The sequence below is a fragment of the Triticum aestivum genome, chromosome 4A (assembly GCF_018294505.1).
Source record: "Triticum aestivum cultivar Chinese Spring chromosome 4A, IWGSC CS RefSeq v2.1, whole genome shotgun sequence".
NCBI classification, from domain to species: Eukaryota; Viridiplantae; Streptophyta; class Magnoliopsida; order Poales; family Poaceae; genus Triticum; species Triticum aestivum.
The window spans coordinates 722,989,513-723,013,781 of NC_057803.1; the positions used below are offsets into that span (position 1 = coordinate 722,989,513).

The window sequence follows — 24,269 nt, forward strand, 5'->3', positions numbered from 1 at the left end:
GATGAATTTTCGGAAGAAATCGACGATGCCCAAGGTACACGTTCTTCTTACAATTTGGCAAATGTACACTTTCAGTCTCATGTAAGCAGTGCGTGCATGCATTGTATCCCTTATTTGACAGTCCCGAAAGGTTACTAAGAGCAGGCCAATCGTTGATGGTTACGAAAAGCAACGCTCGTAGGTTAAATTCCTCTTTTTTGTGCTCATCCCACACACGGACACCAGGTCTGCCCCACAGCTGTAAAAGTTCATCAACTAATGGCCTTAGGTACACATCGATGTTGTTGCCGGGTTGCTTCGGACCTTGGATGAGCACTGGCATCATAATGAACTTCCGCTTCATGCACAACCAAGGAGGAAGGTTGTAGATGCATAGAGTCACGGGCCAGGTGCTATGGCTGGAGCTCTGCTCGCCAAAAGGATTCATGCCATCTGTACTTAGACCAAATCTTATGTTCCTTGCGTCAGCTGCAAAATCTTTGAACTCTCTGTCGATCTTTCTCCATTGCGTTCCATGTGCGGTGTGTCTCAACTCCCCGTCCGACTTACGGTCCTCTTTGTGCCATCGCAACAACTTGGCATGCTCTTTGTTCCTGAACAGACGTTTTAACCGTGGTATTATAGGAGCATACCACATCACCTTGGCGGGAACCCTCTTCCTGGGTTTCCCTCCCTCAACATCGTCACCAGGGTCATCGCCTCTGATCTTATAACGCAATGCAGTGCATACCGGGCATTCATTCAAATTCTCGTATTCACCGCGGTAGAGGATGCAGTCGTTGATGCATGCATGTATCTTCAGAACCTCTAAACCTAGAGGGCAGACAACCTTCTTTGCTTCGTACGTACTGGCGGGCAACTCGTTATTCTTTGGAAACATATTCTTCAACATTTTCAGCAAGTTTTCAAATGCCGAGTGAGCTACACCTGCCTGTGCCTTCCATTTCAGCAAATCCAGTGTGCAGCCCAGCTTTTTCAGACCATCATCGCATCCAGGGTACGACGACTTTCTGTGATCCTCTAACATGCGATCCAAATTCTCCCTCTCCTTTTCAGTTTCGCAGCGTCTCCGTGCATCAGCAATGGTCCGACCAAGATCATCAACGGTCTCATCACGTGCCTCTTCTTCACCTTCACCTTCACCTTCCCCTTCACCTGCCCCTTCACCTTCAGCATCCTCCATGAAAGTATCACCGAAATGAGCAAGATAGCTTTCATCGATGAAATCATCCCCTTCTTCATCTTCTTCCATTATAACCCCTCTTTCTCCATGCTTGGTCCAACAATTATAGCTTGGCATGAAACCGTGCCGAAGCAGGTGCAGGTGAACTTCTCTTGAGGAAGAGTAACCCTTCTGATTCTTACAGTCAACACATGGACAGATAACAAAACCCTTCTGCTTGTTCGCATTAGCCACTACGAGGAAATCTTTCAAACCCGTAGTGAACTCGCGGGAGAGTCGGTTACCGTACATCCATTGCCGATTCATCTACATTATTATAATATAAAATATATAATTAACCATCATGCATTTGTTAAAGTAACTAGCTATAAACAATAGAAATTAAACAATGAACAACACACATGCATATTTTATCAATGACACACATGCATGAAAGGTTCAAGTTGCTAACCGCGATCGAGGAGGAACCTCAAGTGTGGCTCCAACACTTCATATCATGTTTGTTTCACGCTGTTGGGCATTTCATCAAACACCTTGTGTGCATAAGAGGAACCAAAAGCAAACCTACACCCCCTTGTGAAGAGAAGTGGCACCAAATGGCTAAGTGAGTGCGCTGAACTGGTATATATAGGGGAGGAGCTTTAGTCGCGGTTGGCCAGGCCAACCGCGACTAAAGGCCTTTGGGCACCTTTAGTCGCGGTTGGCCTGGCCAACCGCGACTAAAGCTCCTCACGTGCACCAGCTGGCCACCGAGCGCCCTGGCCCAAGCCTTTGGTCGCGGTTCGTCTGCCGAACCGCGACTAAAGACTTCATTAGTCGCGGTTCCTACAGTTTCACGACTAATGGGGCTGGACGGAAGCCTCTTTTTCTACCAGTGTTCTCTGCAGCTCCCAGCAGCATAGGCTCCCATGAGGCACAGCAGGGCGACGACGATCAACCCGCAGGGCACCACAAGCCTCAAAGCGATGAGCCTGCCGAACAGTACCTTCTTTCCCTCGAAAAGCTTCTTTCCCTTGAAAAGCAACTCCCCAAGCAGCTTCTTCTCCAGGAGCAACACGATGATGAGCAGAGACACAGCAAACGAAGTGGTGTTGCAAATGAAGAAGACGCGGTACCGGTTACGAGCTTGTAACACCGGGTCACTCAAACGATGGCCGTCCTGGGTGCTGGTCCAGAACCCACCAGGTGGGCTCAGCCCGGCGACATATGTGATTGTGACCGCAAAGGTTGCTAGTAACATCAACACATCGACCATCTCCTTCTCACCTCGGTGCTTGCCCCCCTTTTCGATTACCTTCGCCACATCGATCTTCTTCTTGGCTCGCTTGAAGAAGTTACGGAGGGACTTGGGGTGGACCTTATTATCATCACCATTGGGCTCCAATTCCATCGCCGCCAATGGTGACGATAATAAGGTGTCGGAACTGACAGCATCATCCCTATTGGGCTCCGGCAAAGAGGAAAGGAAAACAGAGATGATCCTAAGAGGCTTTTCTTGAGCCCTCCGGCCCGGCCTAGTAAGCTGCCAGTCCCAACTCACTTCATTCACGAAGGGAAGTAGATACCTCGATGTAATTTTATTACGTTTGGAATGCTTTGCATATCTGCTGAATCTTTATAATAGATCTACATATTTAAAAAAATCTTGAAAATTTCAGGACCCTTTTATTTGGCACCCATTCGCTAGGAGAGGGTGGCCTTTGTGAATGTTTTGATGACAGTTTTAGTTGAACATGGGTGGTAGTTTCTTGAGAACAACATCCCAGAAAATGTCATGTTGTTCTGAAGAAACTGGCATCCTCGATACAACTAAAACTGCCAAGAAAAACATTTGAGAAATATCATGCTCTCCCAGTGAATGGTCGTCAGTTAGCTTTTCTGAAATTTTATTAGTAGTAAGTTAGGCCATTAAGATTTGATTGGTTTTCTATTACAATAATCACCATCACATTGGACAGTGAAAATGAAAAACGAGAGGCTTTTCTAGCTCTTCGGCTTGCACCTGGCCCGGCCCAATAAGCTGTCGGGTCCAGTCCAGCCCAAATTAAGCACGTTCACCTTTCTCATTCTCACGAGCGGAAGCAGAGTTGTCTCAAAAAGTAAAAAACTGAGCGGAAGCAGAGTGAGGGGGAATCATGGCCGCCGCCGGAGGAGATAGCGTCCGCCGCCGCCGCCGCGTCCACACCGTCGCCGACACTTCTCCTTCCGCGTCCCTCCAGGTACGTGTGCTCCCTTGGACTATCCGGCCAGCTTCTCTCCCTCCCCGCTAAAACTAGGAAGAAACCCTAGAACTGGGAAGGGAAGCATGAGACCCAACCAATTGAGAGGTTCTTTCTTGTTCTGTAGGGAGAACTTCAGTTTATATCTGTTGAGCTGAAAGCCAAGGGATTGAGCCGTGTAGCTTCGCGTGCTTTGGTATTTCTCATGTAATAATGGAACAACTAGTATGTTAGTGTTAAACTTTTTAATACGATGGAAATCATAGTTGTAGCATGTATGGGATTAGTGATGTCTAACAGCTTAGCATTCAGGCATCTGTCAGCCAGTTTTCGTTTGTGTGCCTTCTTCGGGGCTGGCGGCGATGCCTGTGGGAATTGTGTCTCTGCTAGGGGCACCGTTGTGGCCCCCCAATCTGTGCTAGGAGCCTAGGATCCTGGGTGGCTGTATCTTCGGTCTCGATGACGGCGCGCTGCGTTGTCACCCTCTTCAGGGCGTCGTTGTGGAGCTCAGGTATCCTTCGGTAGCCGCTCAGATCCTGGCTTGTAGCTCCTTGGGCTCTAGCGTGGGGTGGCATAGGTTGCATCCTATATTTTACACCTTCGTTGTCACCACCCTCGGTCCTCGTTGCCCATAGGCGGGAGTGGCGCTCCATGGCCTGGAGCGAGAGGGCTGTTGGCCCTCTCCGGTGATAGCTTGGTCTGTGCTTTGCTATGATGTCCGGTGGTTTCTCAACGAGGTGCGGTTTCACATATAGTCAGAGTAGCCCATGTGAGTACCATTGTTAAACTGGAGCCAATACGTAGTTACATACAGCTTCCCGAAATGTAAGGCATATATATGCAAGTTTTTTTTCTAAGACAGGGAAAATGACAATCTTATATGCTTTTTATTCTATAAGGCTTGGAAAGTGAGAAACCTTAAGAGAGTACATACCCTGATTATTGTTTACATTAGAAGCACTGCAATGTGGGCTCCTGGTCATTCCCTCAAAGAGATCGGATCCTCAGGGAGTTAGGATACTAAAACAAAAATCAGAATTGACACAATCAATAGAGTTGAAAATTGTAAACTTAACGAAACAAAAATCTGGGTACTTAGATGCTTAACACAGGACTGATGGGTTGATATTTTCACACAGAGCTTAATATCCATGGGAATTATGTACTGGCGAACGCCAGGCCATTGGTGTGAATAGGTGTTGCATTAATTTCTTCCTAATGTGCGATGCCAGCTTGTGCCAACCGATCCAGTGTTGCTTCTGCAAATGTGACATCATGATGAGAAAGTGGATGACGCAGCAGTGCAAATGCCTCGATGTTGTATTGCTCTCCTAATGTCAATGGTTTGAACAGGTAGTGTTGCATTAGTTTTGTGACCGTGCGCTGTCAGTAGCAATACGACAGCCTTAAAATTGAGATTATGTTCCAAGCATATATAGCTTAAAAAATTATATATGCTCATATGGCCACCACAAACATGTATTCCCTCCGCCCCAAAGTAAGTGTCCTTGATTTAGTACAACTTTAGTACAAAGTTGTACTAAATCAAAGACATCTATTCTGGACGGAGGGAGTATTACATCAAGTATTAAGTATGTATTCAGGCTTTGCTCCATGCATGACTGCTCGGTACATATAACGCCCTCTCGGGACCCTGAGAACCAAAGTTCGGCATCGTCCTCTATAATAACCCTTTGAAGAAAGAACGGGAGGAATAATTTAGCTCCTTGTCAATGCATATCATGTAGAGTAAGAAGTACAGTAGTTAGTGCATGATTGATTCAAGCGTGCTAGTAAAAATAATATGTCTGGTCTGAGACGGGATATATTGCACATTTCTGACTGCAAGTTGGAAGTAGTTGATGATATTTAATCATCAATTGGGGAGTCAGGTCTCTCTCTGAAAAGCTACAGCTATATAAAATCGTGAAGTCTTTGTCTGGAAATACACAAATTATACATAAGCCTTTGATTCCAAGTTTACATGTGGGAGGGACTTCTGTTCCAGCTACCAAGCACTAACCCCAAACATACCCCATCAGTTGTGCGACGGCTGGTAGTTGATGATACAAAGGGACAGCCGATTGACCAATTGATCAAGCACAGTCGTCGTCCGCATTCATGGCAAAGCACATTGCATCCATGTCCGGGGACGAGGTAGCTGTAAAGGAGTTACTTAGCTATATATATCTACCTAGCTCACATCAGGTGTATTTTCGTAAAATTAACTAAAGTGATACACCCTCTGCTTCTGAATATAAGGTTCAGTTTAAACTGTCAAAACGTCTTATATTTAGGATCGGAGGTAGTAATATTTTACAAACCATCTTCTTAACTCCATCAAACATACCAACAACCAATTCATCTTCAAAATTGGACTTGAAACATGCCACGTCTGGACCATCATGACTGTGTCAAATTATAGTCGACAGATCGTCATAGCTTTAAGTAAGCAGTCTGAACCGTAATCTCGCATACTGGTCTATTCTGGCATAAAATACAACCGTAATCTCGCATACTGGTCTATTCTGGCATAAAATACAGCGGTTGGTGGGTGCATGATTGATTTGAGCTTGCTCATAACACAATTCGAAGACGAGAAACAGTATGTATGAATGCAGCTGTACATTTATTAATGTTGCTTGGGAATGTTTGATTATGTATATGAGGCGAAGAAGATAGGAAGCTGCCGAGTCTTGTCAGGTCACACAAAATATAATTAGGCAAGATGCTTATGGTGGATATAAAATTGACCATGGAGTGCTAGTCTTGTCTGATCACACACACATTATAGGGACACGACTCCAAGTTCACATCTGGCCACCGTGCATGCATTGACTATTGACTTGGTAACATGCATTGTCCGAGGGATGATATATACTCTAGCTAGAGCCCATCCATTTGATAGCAAATAAAGCAAATGGCTTCCCCCCAGGGTGACCCTGAAATTGGAGCTGCATCATCCGCAGAGCAGAGCCAGGGAGGAGGAGCAGGCCCTGACAAACATGTTGGAGTTCCTGACATTTCTAAGGCCGGGGACTCAAAGCTGTACGAGTTCAAGGAGCAGCTCCTGCTGCTGTCGACTCTGGTGGCGACGGTGACGTACGTCGCCGGGCTGAACCTGCCCGGGGGGTCCTGGGAGCAGGGCAACCCAGGGGGGCACCTCGCCGGCGACCCGATTCTTCGGGACACTCACTACCGCCGCTACCTCGCCTTCTACTACTGCAACGCGACTGCCCTCGCCGCGTCGCTCGTGGTCTCCCTCATCCTCATCATCTTGCGGAGGAAGAGCCCTGTCTGGACAGCAGTGCTGCAGATCGTCATGGTGCTCGACCTGCTCAGCCTCATCGGTGCGTACGGCGCCGGGAGCTGCCGGGATGCATTCACAACCATCTACGCGCTGGTGGTCTTCTGCGTTTTGGTAGTGGCCATCATCTCTGTTTTCTTCTCCCTTATGGTGAAGGCCCTCATCAAATGGGCTGGCAAGGTCCGTGCCGCCGCCAGCCCGATCAACACCACTGGTGGCAACCTCAGAGGCATCCTCGCCTTGAGGCGAGTCACGACGGCGATCAAGGCAATTGAGTCGCTTGCAGCCGACTCCAAAGACCGTGCTGAGAAGGAGATGGTTGATGTGTTGATGCTGCTCGCAACCTTCGCGGTCACCATCACATACGTTGCCGGGCTGAGTCCGCCTGGTGGGTTCTGGACCAACACCGAGGACGGACACCGTTTGAGCGACCCGGTGTTACAAGCCCGTGGCCGGTACCGCGCCTTCTTCGTCTGCAACACCACCTCGTTCGCTTTGTCCCTGCTCATCATCGTGGTTCTCCTGGAGAGGAAGATGCTCGGGAAGAGTATGTTGCTTGGGAGAAAGAAGATGAAGTTTGGGGGAAAGTCCATCCCAAAGCGGCTTGCAGCGCCCTGTGGGTTGATCGTCGTCGCTCTGCTGGGCCTCATGGGGGCCTATGCTGCTGGGAGCTGCAGAGAGGCTGACACCACTGTCATGGTCCTTATGGTGCCTGTCGGTGTATGCCTGCTGCTGGCGATTGTTTTCCATTGGAAGCCACTCACAAAAATGCATTATTTCGTCTTGAAATTCTTCAAGAAACTCGCCCATCTTGGCATTCCTTCAGGTATGACACCCTACCTACCTACCCATACCTTACTCCATCTATCTATGTAAGGTCATGAGTCACATCACATCTTCGATCATTAATTTCTTTTATCGTTTGTAAAAGTTGAAATGTTTAAGTTTGTGCGTGTATATCCAATCTATATTAATGGATTTCAAATGAATATAGAAACCTGTTGATTTTATGTTCTAGTTAGTTGCATAACTTAGTGATTGGATGAATTGCAGGTACCTACAGAGACACGGACGATGACCACCTACAAAACACCCGTTATCTTGTTATGCTCCTTGCTACTCTTGTGGTGACCATCACTTACCAAGCAGGACTAGATCCACCGGGCGGCCTCTGGCAAGACGATCGGGATGGGCATAAGATGGGCCACCCGGTGCTACAAACGACACATCCTACTAGGTACAAAGTGTTCTTCTATAGCAACTCGGCAGCCTTCATCACATCCCTGGTCGTCAACATGATGCTCCAGAGCAAGTTTCTGCTCACGCGGCACACGCTGGAAGTAACCCTCGTGTTCGACCTATTCGGTCTCGTCACTGCCTATGGCGCCGGAAGCACCAGGGATGTAATCACATCCATCTACATTGTTGCCTTGGCAGGCATCGTCCTGGTCTACGTCATCGTCCATATCATCATCAGAGAACATGATCCTGATCCGGAGGATCATGCTGCACTAAAGGAACTTGATGACAAGCGCAGGGTGCTATTGTTGGTCGCTATCTTGGCGGCCACCCTCACGTACCAAGCTGGTCTCACCCCGCCTGGTGGCTTCTGGTTGGCAGACGACCAAGGGCTCGGTCTCCGTGCGGGTTTCCCGGTCCTTCTTCACCATTACCCTCGTCGTTACTATGCATTCTTCTACTGCAATGCGGCAAGCTTCATGGCATCCGTAACCCTCATCCTCCTTCTTGTCAATCCGAAGCTATACAGGCCGGGCATACGTTGTTATGCGCTCTATGTGTGCATGTTGGTGGGCACATTTGGCCTTATGGGTGCATACGCTGCCGGAAGCTCCCGGCATCTCAAGACCTCCATCTATGTATTGACCTTGGTCGGCGCAGTGGTTGCCTTCATAGCCTTGCTGCTAGTCCTTTTCCGGTTATTCCCTTTATTTGACAAACCCAAAGAGAAAGTGCCGGCAACTCCCAAGACGGCTGAAGCAGATCACAGCAGCAACAAGGCAACTTCCAAGACGGCTGAAGCAGGTCACAGCAGCAACAAGAGCAGCGGCAGCAAGAAGAAAGAAAAACTTCAATACTTGATGCTGCTAGGGATCCTGGCTGCAAGTATGACATACCAGACTGGCCTAAAACCACCGGGCGGCCTATGGCAGGACAACAATGACGGGCACTCTGCTGGCAACCCCATTCTCCGTGACATCAACAAGGACCGGTACAATGCTTTCTTCTACAGCAACTCTGCCTCCTTCATGGCCTCAGTTGTGGTGGTCGTCATGCTGCTTCCATTGACGATGCTGCCCGAGAAAGATACAAAGTCGTTCGAGAAAGAAACAAAGACGGTCATGCTGCTTCAGTTGACGATGTTGCCCGTGGAAGACCCGAAGTCGCCCGAGAAAGAAACAAAGTTGTCCAAGGAAGACACAGAGTCGGCCCAGAAAGATTCGAAGCCGACCGATAAAGAGCCGGCCGACGAAGGCACATGGCCACTCTGGCCGATGCATACGGCCATCTTGCTGGACATGATGGGCCTCCTGGTGGCATACGCAGCGGGCAGTACTAGGAAATGGGAAACATCCAGGAACGTCATGGTCCTCATCGTTCCTGTGTTGGCCTACATTGGGCTCTACGCAGCGCTGTCAGTCTTCTGCCATAGAAAAGAAAAGTCCAAAGTGGCAGCAGATATCCAGGATGGTGGTGCAGCCGCGTAACAGTAATGATGTCATGTGATTCTTTGTCAACTTTACCTTTGGGGAGAGAAACTTTACAGGACCTGTTGGAGGAAGTGCCGACGTGGAAATTCGGAACTGAGCTCATGAGGAAAGGAACCCAAGTGAGCTAGGCTCACTGTGAGCATCCTGTGTATATTTCAGATATTGAGTTGATTGTTCATATGTATTTCATTGTGATGGCGAGTTGTAGCATAGCAGTATAGGCATCATGTGAGTTGTAGTCCATTGAATTAATGGCATATATAGCAGCATACTTTTTTGTGACAAAATTGTAATTTGCAGAGTGAAACTGATGAAGAACTTGGATAATGACATACGCAATACCGATTCTTTGTTTACAAATATGTACAGATTATAGTGGCAGCAATAAAAGGAGAGAAACAGACTGGCCATCTCTGAAAAACAGAGAGCTGTGAGTACTAGTAAACAAAGTGGGTCTGCATTCAGAACTGCAAGTCTTCTCATCAGGTTGATCTTCATCCCATTGTGTTCCCCAAGAACAGATTGTCATCTGGGCCAGCAGTTGCCACAAGCAGCTTGATGGCCAATTGCAGCATAACAGTATATGCATCTTGTGTGGTGTATAGTCTATCACATTTTCCACACCTGCCAACAGAAACAGAGCACTAGTTAGTGCAACACTTCATCGGCAGATGCATGTTCGCAAGCTGAAGACGATACCACCCACGGTGAGTATCTGAAAAATCTGACATGACAACAATGGAGTTGTTGATGTACTGACCAGTTAATGATATGGTCACTTCCCAGTTTCAACTTGAGATCCGGCATGGAGTTTCGAGGTCAACTACATCAACAACTTCTTGCTCTGAACGATTTGACAGGTCATAGACCTGAAACGGAGTTTGCATGACAATGTTATGGCCGTATTACCGAAAGACCCTAAATATCGTCAACAAGCAAATCATATTTACCGGATTTAGGACCAATCACATTGATCTTCGTGTGTTGCAGCCGTTTTTACGTTTCAGAGTCTACTCCGGTGACGAGTCCTCGTCTGGTAAGGGTATGTAGTGTCACCACCTTAGCAGCACGATCACGAAAAACATAATTTAAAATTCGTGATCTAGCAGGGTAGATTGGAATTGGAGATTCTAGATCGATCCGTCGGATGGCTTCACCGGATGGCGTCGGATGTCCAGCCCAGCCCAGCCCAGCCCACATAAGGATACCCACAGTCGCTCCGTTCCCAAGCGGAAGCAGAGTTCTCTAAAAAAACAAAAAGATCAAGCGGTAGCAGAGTATTTCTCAAAAAAAAGAAAAAAAAAGAAGCGGAAGCAGTGTGAGGAGGGATTCATGGCCGGCGCTGGCGGAGATCGCCGCGTCGCTTCTCCTTGCGCGTCCCTCGAGGTGCGTGCTCTCCCTAGGGTGATCCATACACCTGCTCCCCCCATGCCCCTAAGTGCGCTGGTCCGGACAAATCTCACGCAAGAGAACCCTAGAGTTCAGACCCAATCTCTTAGCTAGGCGGCCGTTGTTGAACTGATACCCAAGGGATTGAGCCGTATAGTTTTGCAGCGTTTTGCTCTTTCTGAACAACTAGTATGGAACTTATTTTTCAGACTGCAGGAGTAGAGGCTGGAGGCATTTTTAGATATATATATGCTGGTACTCCCTTGAGATTCATATTTCAATAGAGATCGGATTTGTCGCCTCTAGAGGACGAGCGGCGTCCGACTATAGATGTCCCTATCAGCACCCAATATTGTCAGTATCTTGCTAGCTCATTGTTTCACTAGTATTTTTTATGTTATAATTTAGACTAGTATCTCTGGAACCATACACGCATTAGCCATTTTTCCTTACAGCACGAACAATGTGTGGTGCCTGAAGTCTCTAGGCCTGAAGGAATTTCATTGTCTTACGAACGGGAGAAAGAAGTACTTCCTCCATTCCAAAATGGATGACTCAACTTTATACTAACTTTAGTACAAAGTTGGGTCATCTATTTTGAAACGGACCATGGGGAGTAGTATGCAATTATTTCTTCTGGAGATTGGGATCTTGGTTCCTGTGCTAGCTGGGGTTCCGGTACCAGCAATTTCTTACCTGGACCTGGACACCCCACTGGCAATGTTTCTCAAGGAGGCACCGGAACTTGACGAACATCTAGTACCTATAAATGAATACATTGATCATGCTCTTAGCAATTTATCTTAGTCACCCTGTTCAATTCTTTAATAAGTGGTTCATACTTCTAATCTTCATTATTCAGAATATACTGCGGACAAGCAGCAACCTCTCCGTGGTCTCACCTCCACAATTACTGGCCGACGAATACACTCAGCCTTATTATGATGCCCTCACTGCTCCTGTATCGTCACCCAACTCACATCTCCTTGTCACCACTGGATGCCAGAATTTCTTTTGGCGTGTTGGTAGCCACACTTGGTTGGAGTGTTCTCCTCACATTGCAATGCTCAAGCAGATAGTGTCTCTTCAAAGGCCAACTTTAAAGCATCGGCCTTGAATTTGTAGTTTTACTGTCTCAAAGTTACAATGCTCTTATAGTGAAACCCACATCATGAGGAGAGTACTAGTTTCAAGGACTCAGGGTGCTTGTTTCTAGCTTTGTAACTTTCTGAAAGCCCATGTGCATGAGTAGCATAGTTAACTGTACTGGTCAACTTCCCTAAAAAAACTGTAGTGGTTAACAGAAAAGGCTAACATGCATGGATGCTTAGCCAGCGTCTCCGATTAAAGTGGATCTGATCACATGCATTAGCACCAGTCCCCAATAATTGATTTAGTTGATTAAAGAGGATCTGATCCTATCTACATGCATGTAATCAAGCTTAATTAGGGTAGTGGCTCAAACAAGTCCATGGTGTGCATCGTGAGTTCAGATGTAGCACTGCAATATAAGGTCCTGATTATTACTCTAAAGATATCGGATCCTTAGGCTACTAAAACAAACTCGAAATTGACAACATCAATTTAATTGAAAATATAGATTTTACGAAACAAATTCTGGGAACTTGGATGCTTAACACTGATGGGTTGATATTTTCACACTGAACTTGTTGTCAATGGGAATACTATGAAGCAAACATTTGATCGTGATGCATGATGCCAACCTGTCCCGTCTGATGCGCTGCTTCTGCAAATGTGACATCATGAAGATAATGTGGGTGACGTTGCAATGCACACATCCCTCATGCGGTAGCACGTAACGCTGTACAATTGGCCCAATCAATGGAACACCTAGGTGTCGCATTATTTTTGTAGCCGTACACGGTCAGTAGCAACACAAAACTTTAATTAAGATTCTGCTCCTAGCTAATCCAGCTCAAAAAAGCATATGCTCATATGGCCACCACAGACATGTATTACATCTAGTGTTAAGTACTATGTATTCAGGCTTTGTTATTTGACACTCCAGTCAGCTTCTTGGGTCCTGCGAAGCAAAAATCCGCGCCCGCCCTCCAGTTTACTGTAATAACCCCTTTGAATAAGAGTAAGAGCAAAAAATCAATTCATGGCATGTAGAGAAATAAAATACAAGTGTGCGCTAATAGTAATATGGAGTCCTTTTTTCTGGTCAGAGTGAAGATGATATATGAATTGTGATTGTACATTTCTCACTGCAAGTTGGGTGTAGTTGATGATATTTAATCATGTACCCGGGAGTCAGCTCTCTCTCTCTCTCTGAAAAGCCAAAGGGGTATAAATCGCCATGTATTTCTCTGTTCACACATGCAAACTATATCTATCTATATATAAGCCACTAATTCCAAGTTTACATGCGGGAGAGCCTTCTGTTCCAGCTACCGACTGCTAACCCCAAACATATCCCATCGGTTTTGCGACGAACCGTAGTTGATGATATAAAGGAACAGCCGATTGATCGATCAATCAAGCACAGTTGTCCTCCGCAGGTATCTCCATAATTCTACTTAAAACATGTCACGTCCAGACCTTCATGATTGTATCTATATAGATTATATCATCTAGATCGTCATAGTTTTATGTAAGAGCATCACTAGCAGATACCGTAAAACATCCCAAACTGTAGAATAACAGCCGTTTTACAGTTTTAGGCTAAAAAAGGTCCAGATACCACAAAATGTCTCATATTGTAATTTTTTTTACAGCTCGCCCTAAAATAAGCCCTCGTACCTCAGATCTCCAGTTTTCCCCCGGTGTTTTACAGCTCCCTCTATCTCAGAAAAAAAAACATTTGGCGGGAGTGAAACTTCAGCTCAAACCGCTCCGGCGTCGAACGGCTGCAGCGTCGGAGCTCCAGTGGGAGGAGGCATGGGTCAACAGGAACGTTCCGGCAAGTGGGGAACGGCGGACGGTGAGCTCCGAGGACATCCGGCGTGTGGGAAACGGTGGACGGAGGCGCAGGACCGACGCGTGCTAGCTAGCTAGCCGCGTCCTGGCCGCATGTGCTAGCTAGCTAGCCAGCCGCGTCTTGGCTAACAGCTGCCACGTGCGTGCTAGCTAGCTAGCCACCGTCATGAGGCTGGCCAGGAGCCATGGAGTGCGGTCACACGCACTGGACAGGAGCTCTTGGTGCAGTTGCCATGGCGGCGATGAGGACCCAACTGCAATTTACATTTTAATTTTAGGGCGCTTTATGCTATTTTCATCTCACCCGAAAAATTTGCGGTACGGGCTGTTCCTTCGGAGCCCTCGCGCTACATTTGCTAGTGGCTATACATTTGCTAATGCAAGTTGGGAATCTTCAACCATGTATTAGGTGAAGAACATAGGAAGTTGCCGAGTCTTGTTCAGTCAAATAAAATATAATTAGGCATGAAGCTTAAGGTAGATATATAATTGACCATGAAGTGCTGGCCTTGTCTGGTCACACACAGTATAGGGAAATGATTCCAAGTTCACATGTGGCGGGCCCTCAGTTCTAGCTGCCTAGAGTACATTGACCCCTGACTTTGGTAACATACATTGTCTGCGGGATCGATATATACCCACGCCAGAGCCCATCCATTTGATAGCAAATCAAGCAAATAGATCCCATGGCCATCGAGCAGATAGAGAAGCCGCAGCCGCAGCAGAAGCAGGGCCAGGGCGATGAAGACGACGACTCAAAGCTGTACGAGTTCAAGGAGCAGCTCCTGCTGCTGTCGACATTGGTGGCGACGGTGACGTACGTCGCCGGGCTGAACCTGCCCGGGGGATCCTGGGAGCAGGATGACCCGGAAGGGCACATGGCCGGCGATCCGATCCTACTGGCTACCCACTACCGCCGGTACCTTGCCTTCTACTACTGCAACGCCACAGCACTCGCCGCGTCGCTCGTGGTCTCCCTCATCCTTGTCATCCTGCCGAAGAATAGCACACCCTGGACCGTGGTGCTGCAGATGGTCATGGTGCTCGACCTACTAGGCCTCATGGGCGCCTACGGTGCCGGGAGCTGCCGGGATGCATTTACAACCATCTACGCAGTGGCCGCCTTCTCCTTTTCGGTATTGGTCATCATCTCTGTTTTCCTTTCCTTATTGGCCAAGGCCAATAGGGATCGTGCCGTCGGCTCCGACACCATACCAATCACCATCAGTGGTGATGATAAGGATGTCAACTTGGGCTCCAATTCCATCACCACCAATGGTGATGGTAATAAGGTTCAGTCGTCCAAGCCCCGCCGTAACTTCATGAAGCGAGCCAGGGAGATCTATGCGGGGGTGGTAATCCGAAAGGAGGGCAAGAACCGAGGTGAGAAAGAGATGGTTGATGTGTTGATGTTACTAGCAACATTTGCAGTCACAATCACATATGTCGCCGGGCTGAGCCCGCCTGGTGGGTTCTGGACCAGCACCCAGGACGGCCATCGTTTGAGCGACCCGGTGTTACAAGCCCGTAACCGGTACCGTGTCTTCTTCATTTGCAACACCACTTCATTCACCGTGTCCCTGCTCATCATTGTGTTGCTCCTGGAGAAGAAGCTGCTCGGGTGGAAGAAGTTGAGGCTTGTGGCACTCTGCGGGTTGATCGTCGTCGTCCTGCTGGGCCTCATGGGGGCCTATGCTGCTGGGAGCTGCAGAGAGGCTGGCAAAACTATCTTGGTCCTTACTGTTCCTGTCAGCGTATGCCTCCTGCTGGCGCTTGTTTTCATTTGGGGATCACTGGCGGACCGGCTTGATTCTGTCATAACATGGTTCAGGGAACTGGTCAATATTAAGATTCCTTCAGGTACGTCTCGCTACCTATCCTACCTTACTGCATCTATGAAAGCTTACTGGTTTGTCATCTAAAGAAAACATACCACTTTGGATATAATTGCATGCATAGGGATATGGATATGGTCGATCCCCCAGGATACAACTTTGATCATTACTTCATACAGTATCATTTTAGAAAATCAATAAAACTTTGAGCACGCACTCATGTGTGTGTGTGTGCGCGCGCGCGTGATAATTATTACGAGAGCACTTTGTGACACAATTTTATAAGCATATGATGATTTCCAAATATATACCTAATTTATACTATTATTTTTCAACTAAATGCACAAACTTGTTAATTGCATACATACTAGTTAGTTGCGTAACTCACTGCTTGTATAAATATGCAGGTACATGTAGAGGCACGAATGTTGTCCTACACGAACAGAACACTCGCGATCTTGTTATGCTCCTCGCTACTCTTGTGGTGACCATCACTTACCAAGCAGGACTAGATCCACCCGGCGGCCTTTGGCCAGATGACCGAGATGGTCATAATATTGGTCACCCGGTGCTCCAAACGACACATCCTACTAGGTACAGAGTTTTCTTCTATAGCAACTCCGCAGCTTTCGTCACATCCTTGGTCGTCATCATGATGCTCCAGAGCAAGTTTCTGCTCAACCGGCACACACTAGAAGCAACCCTGGTGCTCGACCTATTCGGCCTCATCACTGCCTATGGCGCCGGGAGCACTAGGGAGGTAACCCAATCCATCTACATCGTCGCCTTGGCAGGAATTGTCCTAGTCTATGTCATCGTCCATATCACCATTAGAGATCATGACCCTGAGCCAGTGGGTGATGATGCAGTAAAGCATCTCGATGACAAGCGCAAGGTACTGTTGCTGGTCGCTGTCTTGGCTGCCACCCTCACATACCAAGCTGGCCTCACCCCGCCAGGTGGCTTCTGGTTAGCAGATGACCGAGAGCTCGGTCGTCGTGCGGGCTTCCCAATCCTCCTTGACAATTACACTCGCCGTTACAACACATTCTTCTACTGCAATGCAGCAAGCTTCATGGCCTCCGTAACCCTCATCCTTCTTCTTGTCAATCCAAAGTTATACAGGCCAGGCATACGCTGCCGTGCGCTCTATGTGTGCATGCTGGTGGGCATGTTTGGCCTCATGGGTGCCTACGCTGCTGGAAGCTCCCGGAATCTCAAGACCTCCGTCTATGTATTGACACTCGTTGGTGCAGTGCTAGCCTTCATAGCCTCACTACTAGCCATTTTCTGGTTGCTGCCTTATCTCAAATCCCAAGAAGGTAGAGTTTTCTGCTTCGACCCTTTTGGCAAATCTCAAAAAGGTACAGATGGGCAAGTTGTAGCTGGTCATAGCTGCAGAAAATCCCATGAAGGTACAGAAGGGCAAGTTGAAGCAGGTCATAGCAGCAGCAAATTCCATGAAGGTACAGATGAGCAACTTGAAGCAGGTCATAGCAGCAGAAAATCCCATGAAGGTACAGATGGGCAAGTTGAAGCAGGTCATAGCAGCAGCAAATCCCATGAAGGTACTGATGAGCAACTTGAGGCAGGTCATAGCAGCAGCAAATCCCATGAAGGTACAGATGGGCGAATTGAAGCAGGTCATAGCAGCGGCAACAAAATTAGCAGCAAGAAAGAAAAACTTCAATACTTGATGCTGCTAGGGATCCTGGCTGCAAGTATGACATACCAGACTGGCCTAAAACCACCGGGTGGCCTGTGGCAGGACAACAATGATGGGCACTATGCTGGCAACCCCATTCTCCACGACATCAACAAGGACCGGTACAATGCTTTCTTCTACAGCAACTCCGCCTCCTTCATGGCCTCAATTGTGGCCGTCGTCATGCTGCTTCCATTGACATTGTTCCCCGAGAAATACACAACAAAGTCATTCAAGAAAGACACAAAGTCACCCGGCGAGGACACAAAGTCGCTCGACAAAATCATGAAGCCGGCCGAGAAAGACCCGAAGCTGACCGAGAAAGACAAGGAGTCGCCCAAGAAAGACACATGGCCACTCTGGCCGATGCATATGGCCATTTTGCTGGACATGATGGGCCTCCTGGTGGCATACGCAGCAGGCAGTACTAGGAAATGGGAAACATCCAGGAACGTCATGGTCCTCATCGTTCCTGTGTTGGCCTACATTGGGCTCTACGCAGCACTGTCAGTCTTCTGCCATAGAGAGAAAAAGACCAAAGTGGCAACAGCCCCCCAAGTTAGGCTCAACTGCAGGTGTGTGGGAGGAACTGCAGGTGTGTAAATTTGTAACTGAGTTAGGCTCAACTGCGAGCATCCTGTGTACATTCCAGATATTGAGTTGATTATTCATATGTATTTCAGCGGGATGACCCGTTGCAGCATAACAGTATATGCATCTTGTGTGCTGCAGCCCATTGAATTAATGCAGAGGCCTTTTTTGTGACAAAACTGTAATTTGCGGAGTGAAACTGATGAAACTTGCAAGTTAATGGCACTGCAGAGCAGTCGTATTACATCAACTTAAATTTGCGGAACTTGGACAATGACATACACAATCCTCGTTCTTTGTTCACAAACATGTATAGAATATAGTGGCACCAACGAAAGGAGAGAAACAACCATGTCTAAAAAACAGAGCTGTGAGTAGTAGTAAACAAAGTGTGTCTGCATTCATAATTGCGAGTCTTCTCATCAGGTTGATCTTCATTCCATGGTGCTCCCCAAGAACCAATTGTCATCTGAGCCAGCACCTGCCACTTGTGACCTCCTTGTGAGATCTCAAACTTCGCCTCCGTCACATTGAAGGCCCCAAGATCAGCCACTCTGTCATCCGCAGCGGTAGCCTTGCACCAGATGAGATGCCACAAGCATCTCGATGACCAATTGCACCATAACAGTATATGGATCTTGTGTGGTGTAGTTTATCACATTTTCCACGTCTTCTCCTCACCTGACAACAAAAAATAGAACATTAATTAGTACACTTCATAGGCAGGCAGATGCATGTTCGCAAGCTGAAAATGACACCAGGAACTATAAGTATATGGAAATTTGCTGTCAGGTTCTTCCTGGGCGGGTCAACCGCTCGATAGCGATGCCCATCTGTTTGGCTTGCAACTTGCTGCAGTTTCATAAACAATAAACGTGGTCCAATCTAACCACGATGATGGCATACATGATAAATATGCCCCAAATGACAACATGGCGTGCATATAATCAGAAAGCATATCAAGAGTTATGATTTGAATATCTGATATGAACTCCTTTAGTTTTGTGCAGTCTACTCTGATTACAGCAGGTCATCAGGAAAACTTATTTTGGTTGCCTTACGCTTTTGAGAAACCAACCTATTTTCAATGCCTACAAAGAACAATATAGGCCATAATCTATTGCCAATATTACGGTAGAAAAATGAGAGATGAGCTAGAAATTCCCAGGAAAAGCAAAATAGCCATCGCTCTGGTGGACCCTCCTGTAGTTGACAAGTATGAAAGTGATATAGTTGTACCTAAGTGTTAGAGTGTAGAGTACTTGTAGCTCAGTGTATGTATACGCGCATAGAGCACGACCTGCGGTCAGTGCATGCGTGTGAGTAGTGGGCATGTCGCCCACGATCAGCCAGGTAGTGGCGCACGATGATCTCTGTAAACTGTATATAGTTCCAGCCGGCAGAGCTAATAGATGTGCGTTGAATCCTATAGCTACTCTCTCTTCTTCATGGTATCAGATACCGGCGACCGGCTCTCGACGATCCCGCTTCAGCCGCTATGGAAAACAACCCCGCTTCTCCCTCCTCCCCTGCTCCGGATGGCCATGGCGCTCCTGTCGCCCCGCCTCCACCCGCTCTCCTCCTGACCGCTCCTGTGTCTCCTGCTCCGGTTGGCCCTCATCCGCCCGCGACCACTGTCTCCCCCACGGTGCTGCAAACCATCGATATCCGTAGTCACGTCCCGGTCACCCTCGACTTCCTCGCCGACAACTACGCGCAATGGCGCCGCCACTTCCACACGGCGATCGGCATGTTCGGGCTCCGTGACCACGTGGATGCCGAGGCCGTTCTGCACTTCGACGACCCCGACTGGGCCATGGCGGACCACGCCGTGGTTCACTGGCTGAACGCCACCGTCGCGCCTGATCTGCTGGATGCTGTGATGGCGGACGAAGACACGGCCCTCACCGTCTGGACAGCCATCGACGGGCTCTTCCGCGACAACCAGCTCGCCCGGGCTGTGTATATCGACGCCGAGTACCACGCCGTGGTGCAAGGCGATCTGACTGTCATGCAATACTGCATCAAGCTGAAGACGTACGCCGACCAGCTTCGTGACCTTGGCCAGCCCGTGTCCGAGTCGCGGCAGGTCTTCCACCTCCTGCGCGGCCTCAACCGCCAATACCACGGTGCCATTCCTCATATCACGTCGCAGTCGCCCCTGCCCTCGCTTCTCCAGACGCGCTCCTTCCTGCTTCTAGAGGAGCACTGCGCCGAGCAGACCGTGTGCCTCCAGGGCGCGCACGCGCTCTACGCCGGGCGTGGCGCCCCGCCGTCGCCCCCACGCCACCTGCTGCCTCCCTCGTCGTCCGTGATAAGCTCGGTGATTGGCGTGCGCGCGGTGGCCGTGGACGTCGCCGCGGGCCGTGGCAATGGCGCTGGTGGCGCGCCGTCCTCACCTGCGCCTGCACCTCCTCGGATCCTCGGCCTGCCTGCTCCCATCCCCGGCACCAACTCCTAGACGGGGCTTGTTCAGGCTTGGCCCATGCCGTGGCGTGCGCCGGGGTCCGGCGTGCTTGGTCCACGCCCTGGCGTGCCGCCTCAACAGGCCATGTACGCTGCCCCCGTCGCTCCCGGTGCACACGGCTACGTGCCTCCACCAGGCTACGTGTCCCCGTACGGCTACACCCCGACGCCCGTCTACGTCGCTCCTCCTAGCGCGCAGCAGCAACAACCGCCCCTGGACATGCCCTCCCTCCAGGCCGCACTTCACAGCGCCACGGCGGGGCTGTCGTCCTCTGGCAGCGCCTCCGAGAGGTACATGGATTCTGGTGCGGCGTCCCACATGATCAACTCTCCTGGTACTCTTCTAACCCTTCTTCCCTCTTCTCCCTCCTCCCACATCGTAGTCGGCAGTGGTGAGCATCTACCCATCACACACACAGGCACCGGCTCGCTCATCTCTGGGACCTCTCCCATTCAACTGTGCAACATCCTTGTCTCTCCCTCCCTGATCAAAAACCTTCTCTCCGTTCGTCAGATTTGTCACGACAACCCTGTTTCGGTTGAATTTGACTTGTTTGGTTTCTCTGTCAAGGACCTCCAAACTCGGGCGATGATCCTGCGCTGTGAATCCACTGGTGACCTCTACTCCGTGACGGTGCCGCCCAAACGCTCTGTGCTTCCCTTCACCAGCGTCGTCACTGCTAGCCGGCTTCACCAGCGGCTTGGTCACCTCAGTTCCGCCCAGCTTCAGCTCATCGACAGTAGCTTTTCTTTCAGTAAAACTGTGCCGCATCCTTGCCATGCATGTCGGCTTGGCAAACATGTGCGCCTCCCATTTTCAGAGTCTGTTAGTTGTACTTATTTTCCCTTTCAACTAACGCTTCTTGATGTATGGACATCTCCAGTTTCTAGTGTTTCTGGTTATCAATTTTACCTAGTAATTCTTGATGATTACACTTGCTACGTTTGGACGTTTCCCCTCAAGCACAAGTCTGACATCCTTCCCATTCTGCGCGATTTCTATGCCTATGCCCGAACGCAGTTTCAGCTGCCGGTGTTCTCTGTCCAAACTGACAACTGCCGCGAGTTCGACAGCCATGCCTCGCGTGAGCTTCTTGCTTCCCACGACACTGTCCTCCGGCTGTCCTACCCTTACACCAGCCAGCAAAACAGCAAGGCCGAACGCATCTTGCGCACCATCAATGACAGTGCGCGCGCGCTCCTTTTCCACGCTTCGATGCCGCCGCGGTTCTGGGCTGAAGCTCTGAACACCGCCACCTTCCTGCTAAATCAGCGACCCTGCCACCACAGCACACCGCACACGCCGCATGAGTTCCTGCTCAGCGTTACTCCCGACTACAACATCTTGTGCGTCTTCGAATGCCTCTGTCACCCGAACATCACTTCCACCGCGCGCCACAAGCTCGACTGCCGCTCGGTGGCCTACGTCTTCCTCGACTATCCTGCCGATACCGCAGGTATCAATGCTTCGATCCTCAGTCCAAGCACGTGATCACCTCGCACTATGTTTATTTCCATGAGGACATCTTTCCCTTTGCGCACCGTGAGGCTGCAGCTCCACCCACCTCGCCACAGCTTGGGCCTCCACCGATCCTTCAACTTCTCCCCTCTACGCCCGCGCCCGGCTCGAGTCCTCCCACAGGTGCTCGATCGGCCGCGCCTTCGCGTTCAAATGCGGCCGTTGGATCGTCTCTGGACGGCTCTCACAGCCTCGCCTCCAGCGCACGCTCGGCTCGTTCAACTGTGGCCGTCCGATCCTCATCCAATGGATGTGGCTCTTCGTCGTCCACAGGGCAGTGTTCCGGTTCAGATTGAGAGACAGCGACAGGTTCAGAGGCCAGCGCCCCGCGCGCTGTCACACCTGCTACCCCGTCTCGTCGCATGGTGACCCGTGCCCAGGCTGGGGTCTTCAAAGCCAACCCGAAGTACTACGACGCCACTGCTGCCTCGTCCACCACCTCGCTTTCGCCGCTGCCCAGCTCCGTCCAGGTTGCCGTGCGTGATCCTAACTGGGTCGCCGCCATGCGCGAAGAATTTGCTGCGCTTGTCACCAACTGGACCTAGGAGCTGGTTCCTCGGCCGCCCAACGCCAACCTGATCAATGGTAAATGGGTTTTCAAGCACAAGTTCCGCGCTGATGGCTCTCTCGAGCGGTACAAAGCGCGGTGGGTGTTCAGGGGCTTCAACCAGTGCGCCGGCGTGGACTAGGTGAGACCTTCTCGCCGGTGGTCAAGTCGGCGAAGATCCGCACTGTCCTCACCATTGCTGCCTCGCGCGGCTGCCCCGTTCATCAATTGGACGTCAAGAACACGTTTCTGCACGGCATAATGGCTGAGGAGGTGTACTGCCTCCATCCGACCGGCTTCGTCGACGAGCAACGGCCTCAACATGTCTGTCGCCTCACCAAGTCACTGTACGGGCTCAAGCAGGCCCCGCGCGCCTGGTTTCAGACGTTCGCCGCCTTCCTCAAGACGATTGGCTTCACCGCGACGCGCTCTGACTCCTCGCTGTTCTCCTACACGCGCGGCGCGGACGCAGCCTTCCTCCTCCTCTACGTCGATGACGTCATGCTCACTGCCTCGACCCCGGCTCTTCTCCAACAGATCATTCTCGGGCTCACCGGCGAGTTTGCCATGAACGACCTCAATGACCTGCGGTTCTTCCTCGGCATTCAGGTGACGCGCACCGCGTCCGGCTTCTTCCTCTGTCAGCAACAGTACGCCGAGGACGTCCTCGAGCGCGCTGGCATGAACACCTGCAAGCCGTCGCCCACGCCGATCGACACAAAGGGCAAGCTTCCCCAGGCTGAAGGCCCGCGCGCGGATGATCTGTCAGGCTATCGCAGCATCGCCGGCGCCCTGCAGTACCTTACCATCACCAGGCCTGAGCTGGCGTATGCCGTTCAGCAGATCTGCTTGCATATGCATGATCCACGGGAGTGCCATCAGGCTCTCATCAAGCGCGTGTTGCGCTATGTCCGGGGCATGCCCATGATTGGGCTGCATCTACGTGCTTCCTCGACGCTCGATCTCCGCGGCTACAATGACGCTGACTGGGCCGGCTGCCCAGACACCCGTCGCTCGATGTCTGGGTTCTGCGTCTACCTCGGCGACGCGCTCGTCTCCTGGTCCTCCAAGCTCCAGGCCACCATTTCTCGCTCGAGCGCTGAAGCGGAGTATCGCAGCGTCGCCAATGTCGTTGTAGAATGCATCTGGCTCCGACAGCTCCTCGTCGAGCTCCTTCTTCCCATTTGCTTGGTGACTGTAGTCTACTGCAACAATATGTCCGCCTGCTACCTCTCCACCAACCCCGTTGAGGGAGTCCTGGATAAGGGGGTATCCGGACAGCCGGACTATATACTTTGGCCGGACTGTTGGACCGTGAAGATACAAGACTCAAGACTTCGTCCCGTGTCCGGATGGGACTCTCCTTTGCGTGGAAGACAAGCTTGGCGATCCGGATGTTAGATCTCCTTCTTTGTAACCGACTCTGTGTAACCCTAGCCCCCTCCGGTGTCTATATAAACCGGAGGGTTTAGTCCGTAGGACAAGAACAATCAGAATCATAGGCTAGCTCCTAGGGTTTAGCCTCTACGATCTCGTGGTAGATCAACTCTTGTAATACTCATATCATCAAGATCAATCAAGCAGGAAGTAGGGTATTACCTCCATCGAGAGGGCCCGAACCTGGGTAAAACATCATGTCCCCTACCTCCTGTTACCATTATCCTTAGACGCACAGTTCGGGACCCCCTACCCGAGATCCGCCGGTTTTGACACCGACATTGGTGCTTTCGTTGAGAGTTCCTCTATGTCATCGCAGCAAGGTTCGATGGCTCCTTCAATCATCAACAATAACGCGGTCCAGGGTGAGACTTTTCTCCCCGGACAGATCTTCGTGTT

The 24,269-nt window shown here is 49.9% G+C and overlaps 2 protein-coding genes across 2 annotated transcripts; both read left to right on the forward strand.

Annotated features, from left to right (window-relative positions):
- Positions 1 to 4,330: 4,330 nt before the first annotated feature.
- Positions 4,331 to 9,813, forward strand: LOC123088372 (uncharacterized). The gene is made up of 2 exons (XM_044510569.1): positions 4,331 to 7,535; positions 7,763 to 9,813. The coding sequence occupies exons 1-2, from the start codon at positions 6,323 to 6,325 to the stop codon at positions 9,433 to 9,435; spliced, it is 2,886 nt and encodes a 961-aa protein (XP_044366504.1). The 5' UTR covers positions 4,331 to 6,322; the 3' UTR covers positions 9,436 to 9,813.
- A 4,643-nt stretch (positions 9,814 to 14,456) lies between these two features.
- On the forward strand, positions 14,457 to 18,051 carry LOC123084413 (uncharacterized). Its single transcript, XM_044506029.1, has 2 exons — positions 14,457 to 15,630; positions 16,013 to 18,051. The coding sequence occupies exons 1-2, from the start codon at positions 14,457 to 14,459 to the stop codon at positions 17,911 to 17,913; spliced, it is 3,075 nt and encodes a 1,024-aa protein (XP_044361964.1). The 3' UTR covers positions 17,914 to 18,051.
- The last annotated feature ends 6,218 nt before the right edge of the window (positions 18,052 to 24,269 follow it).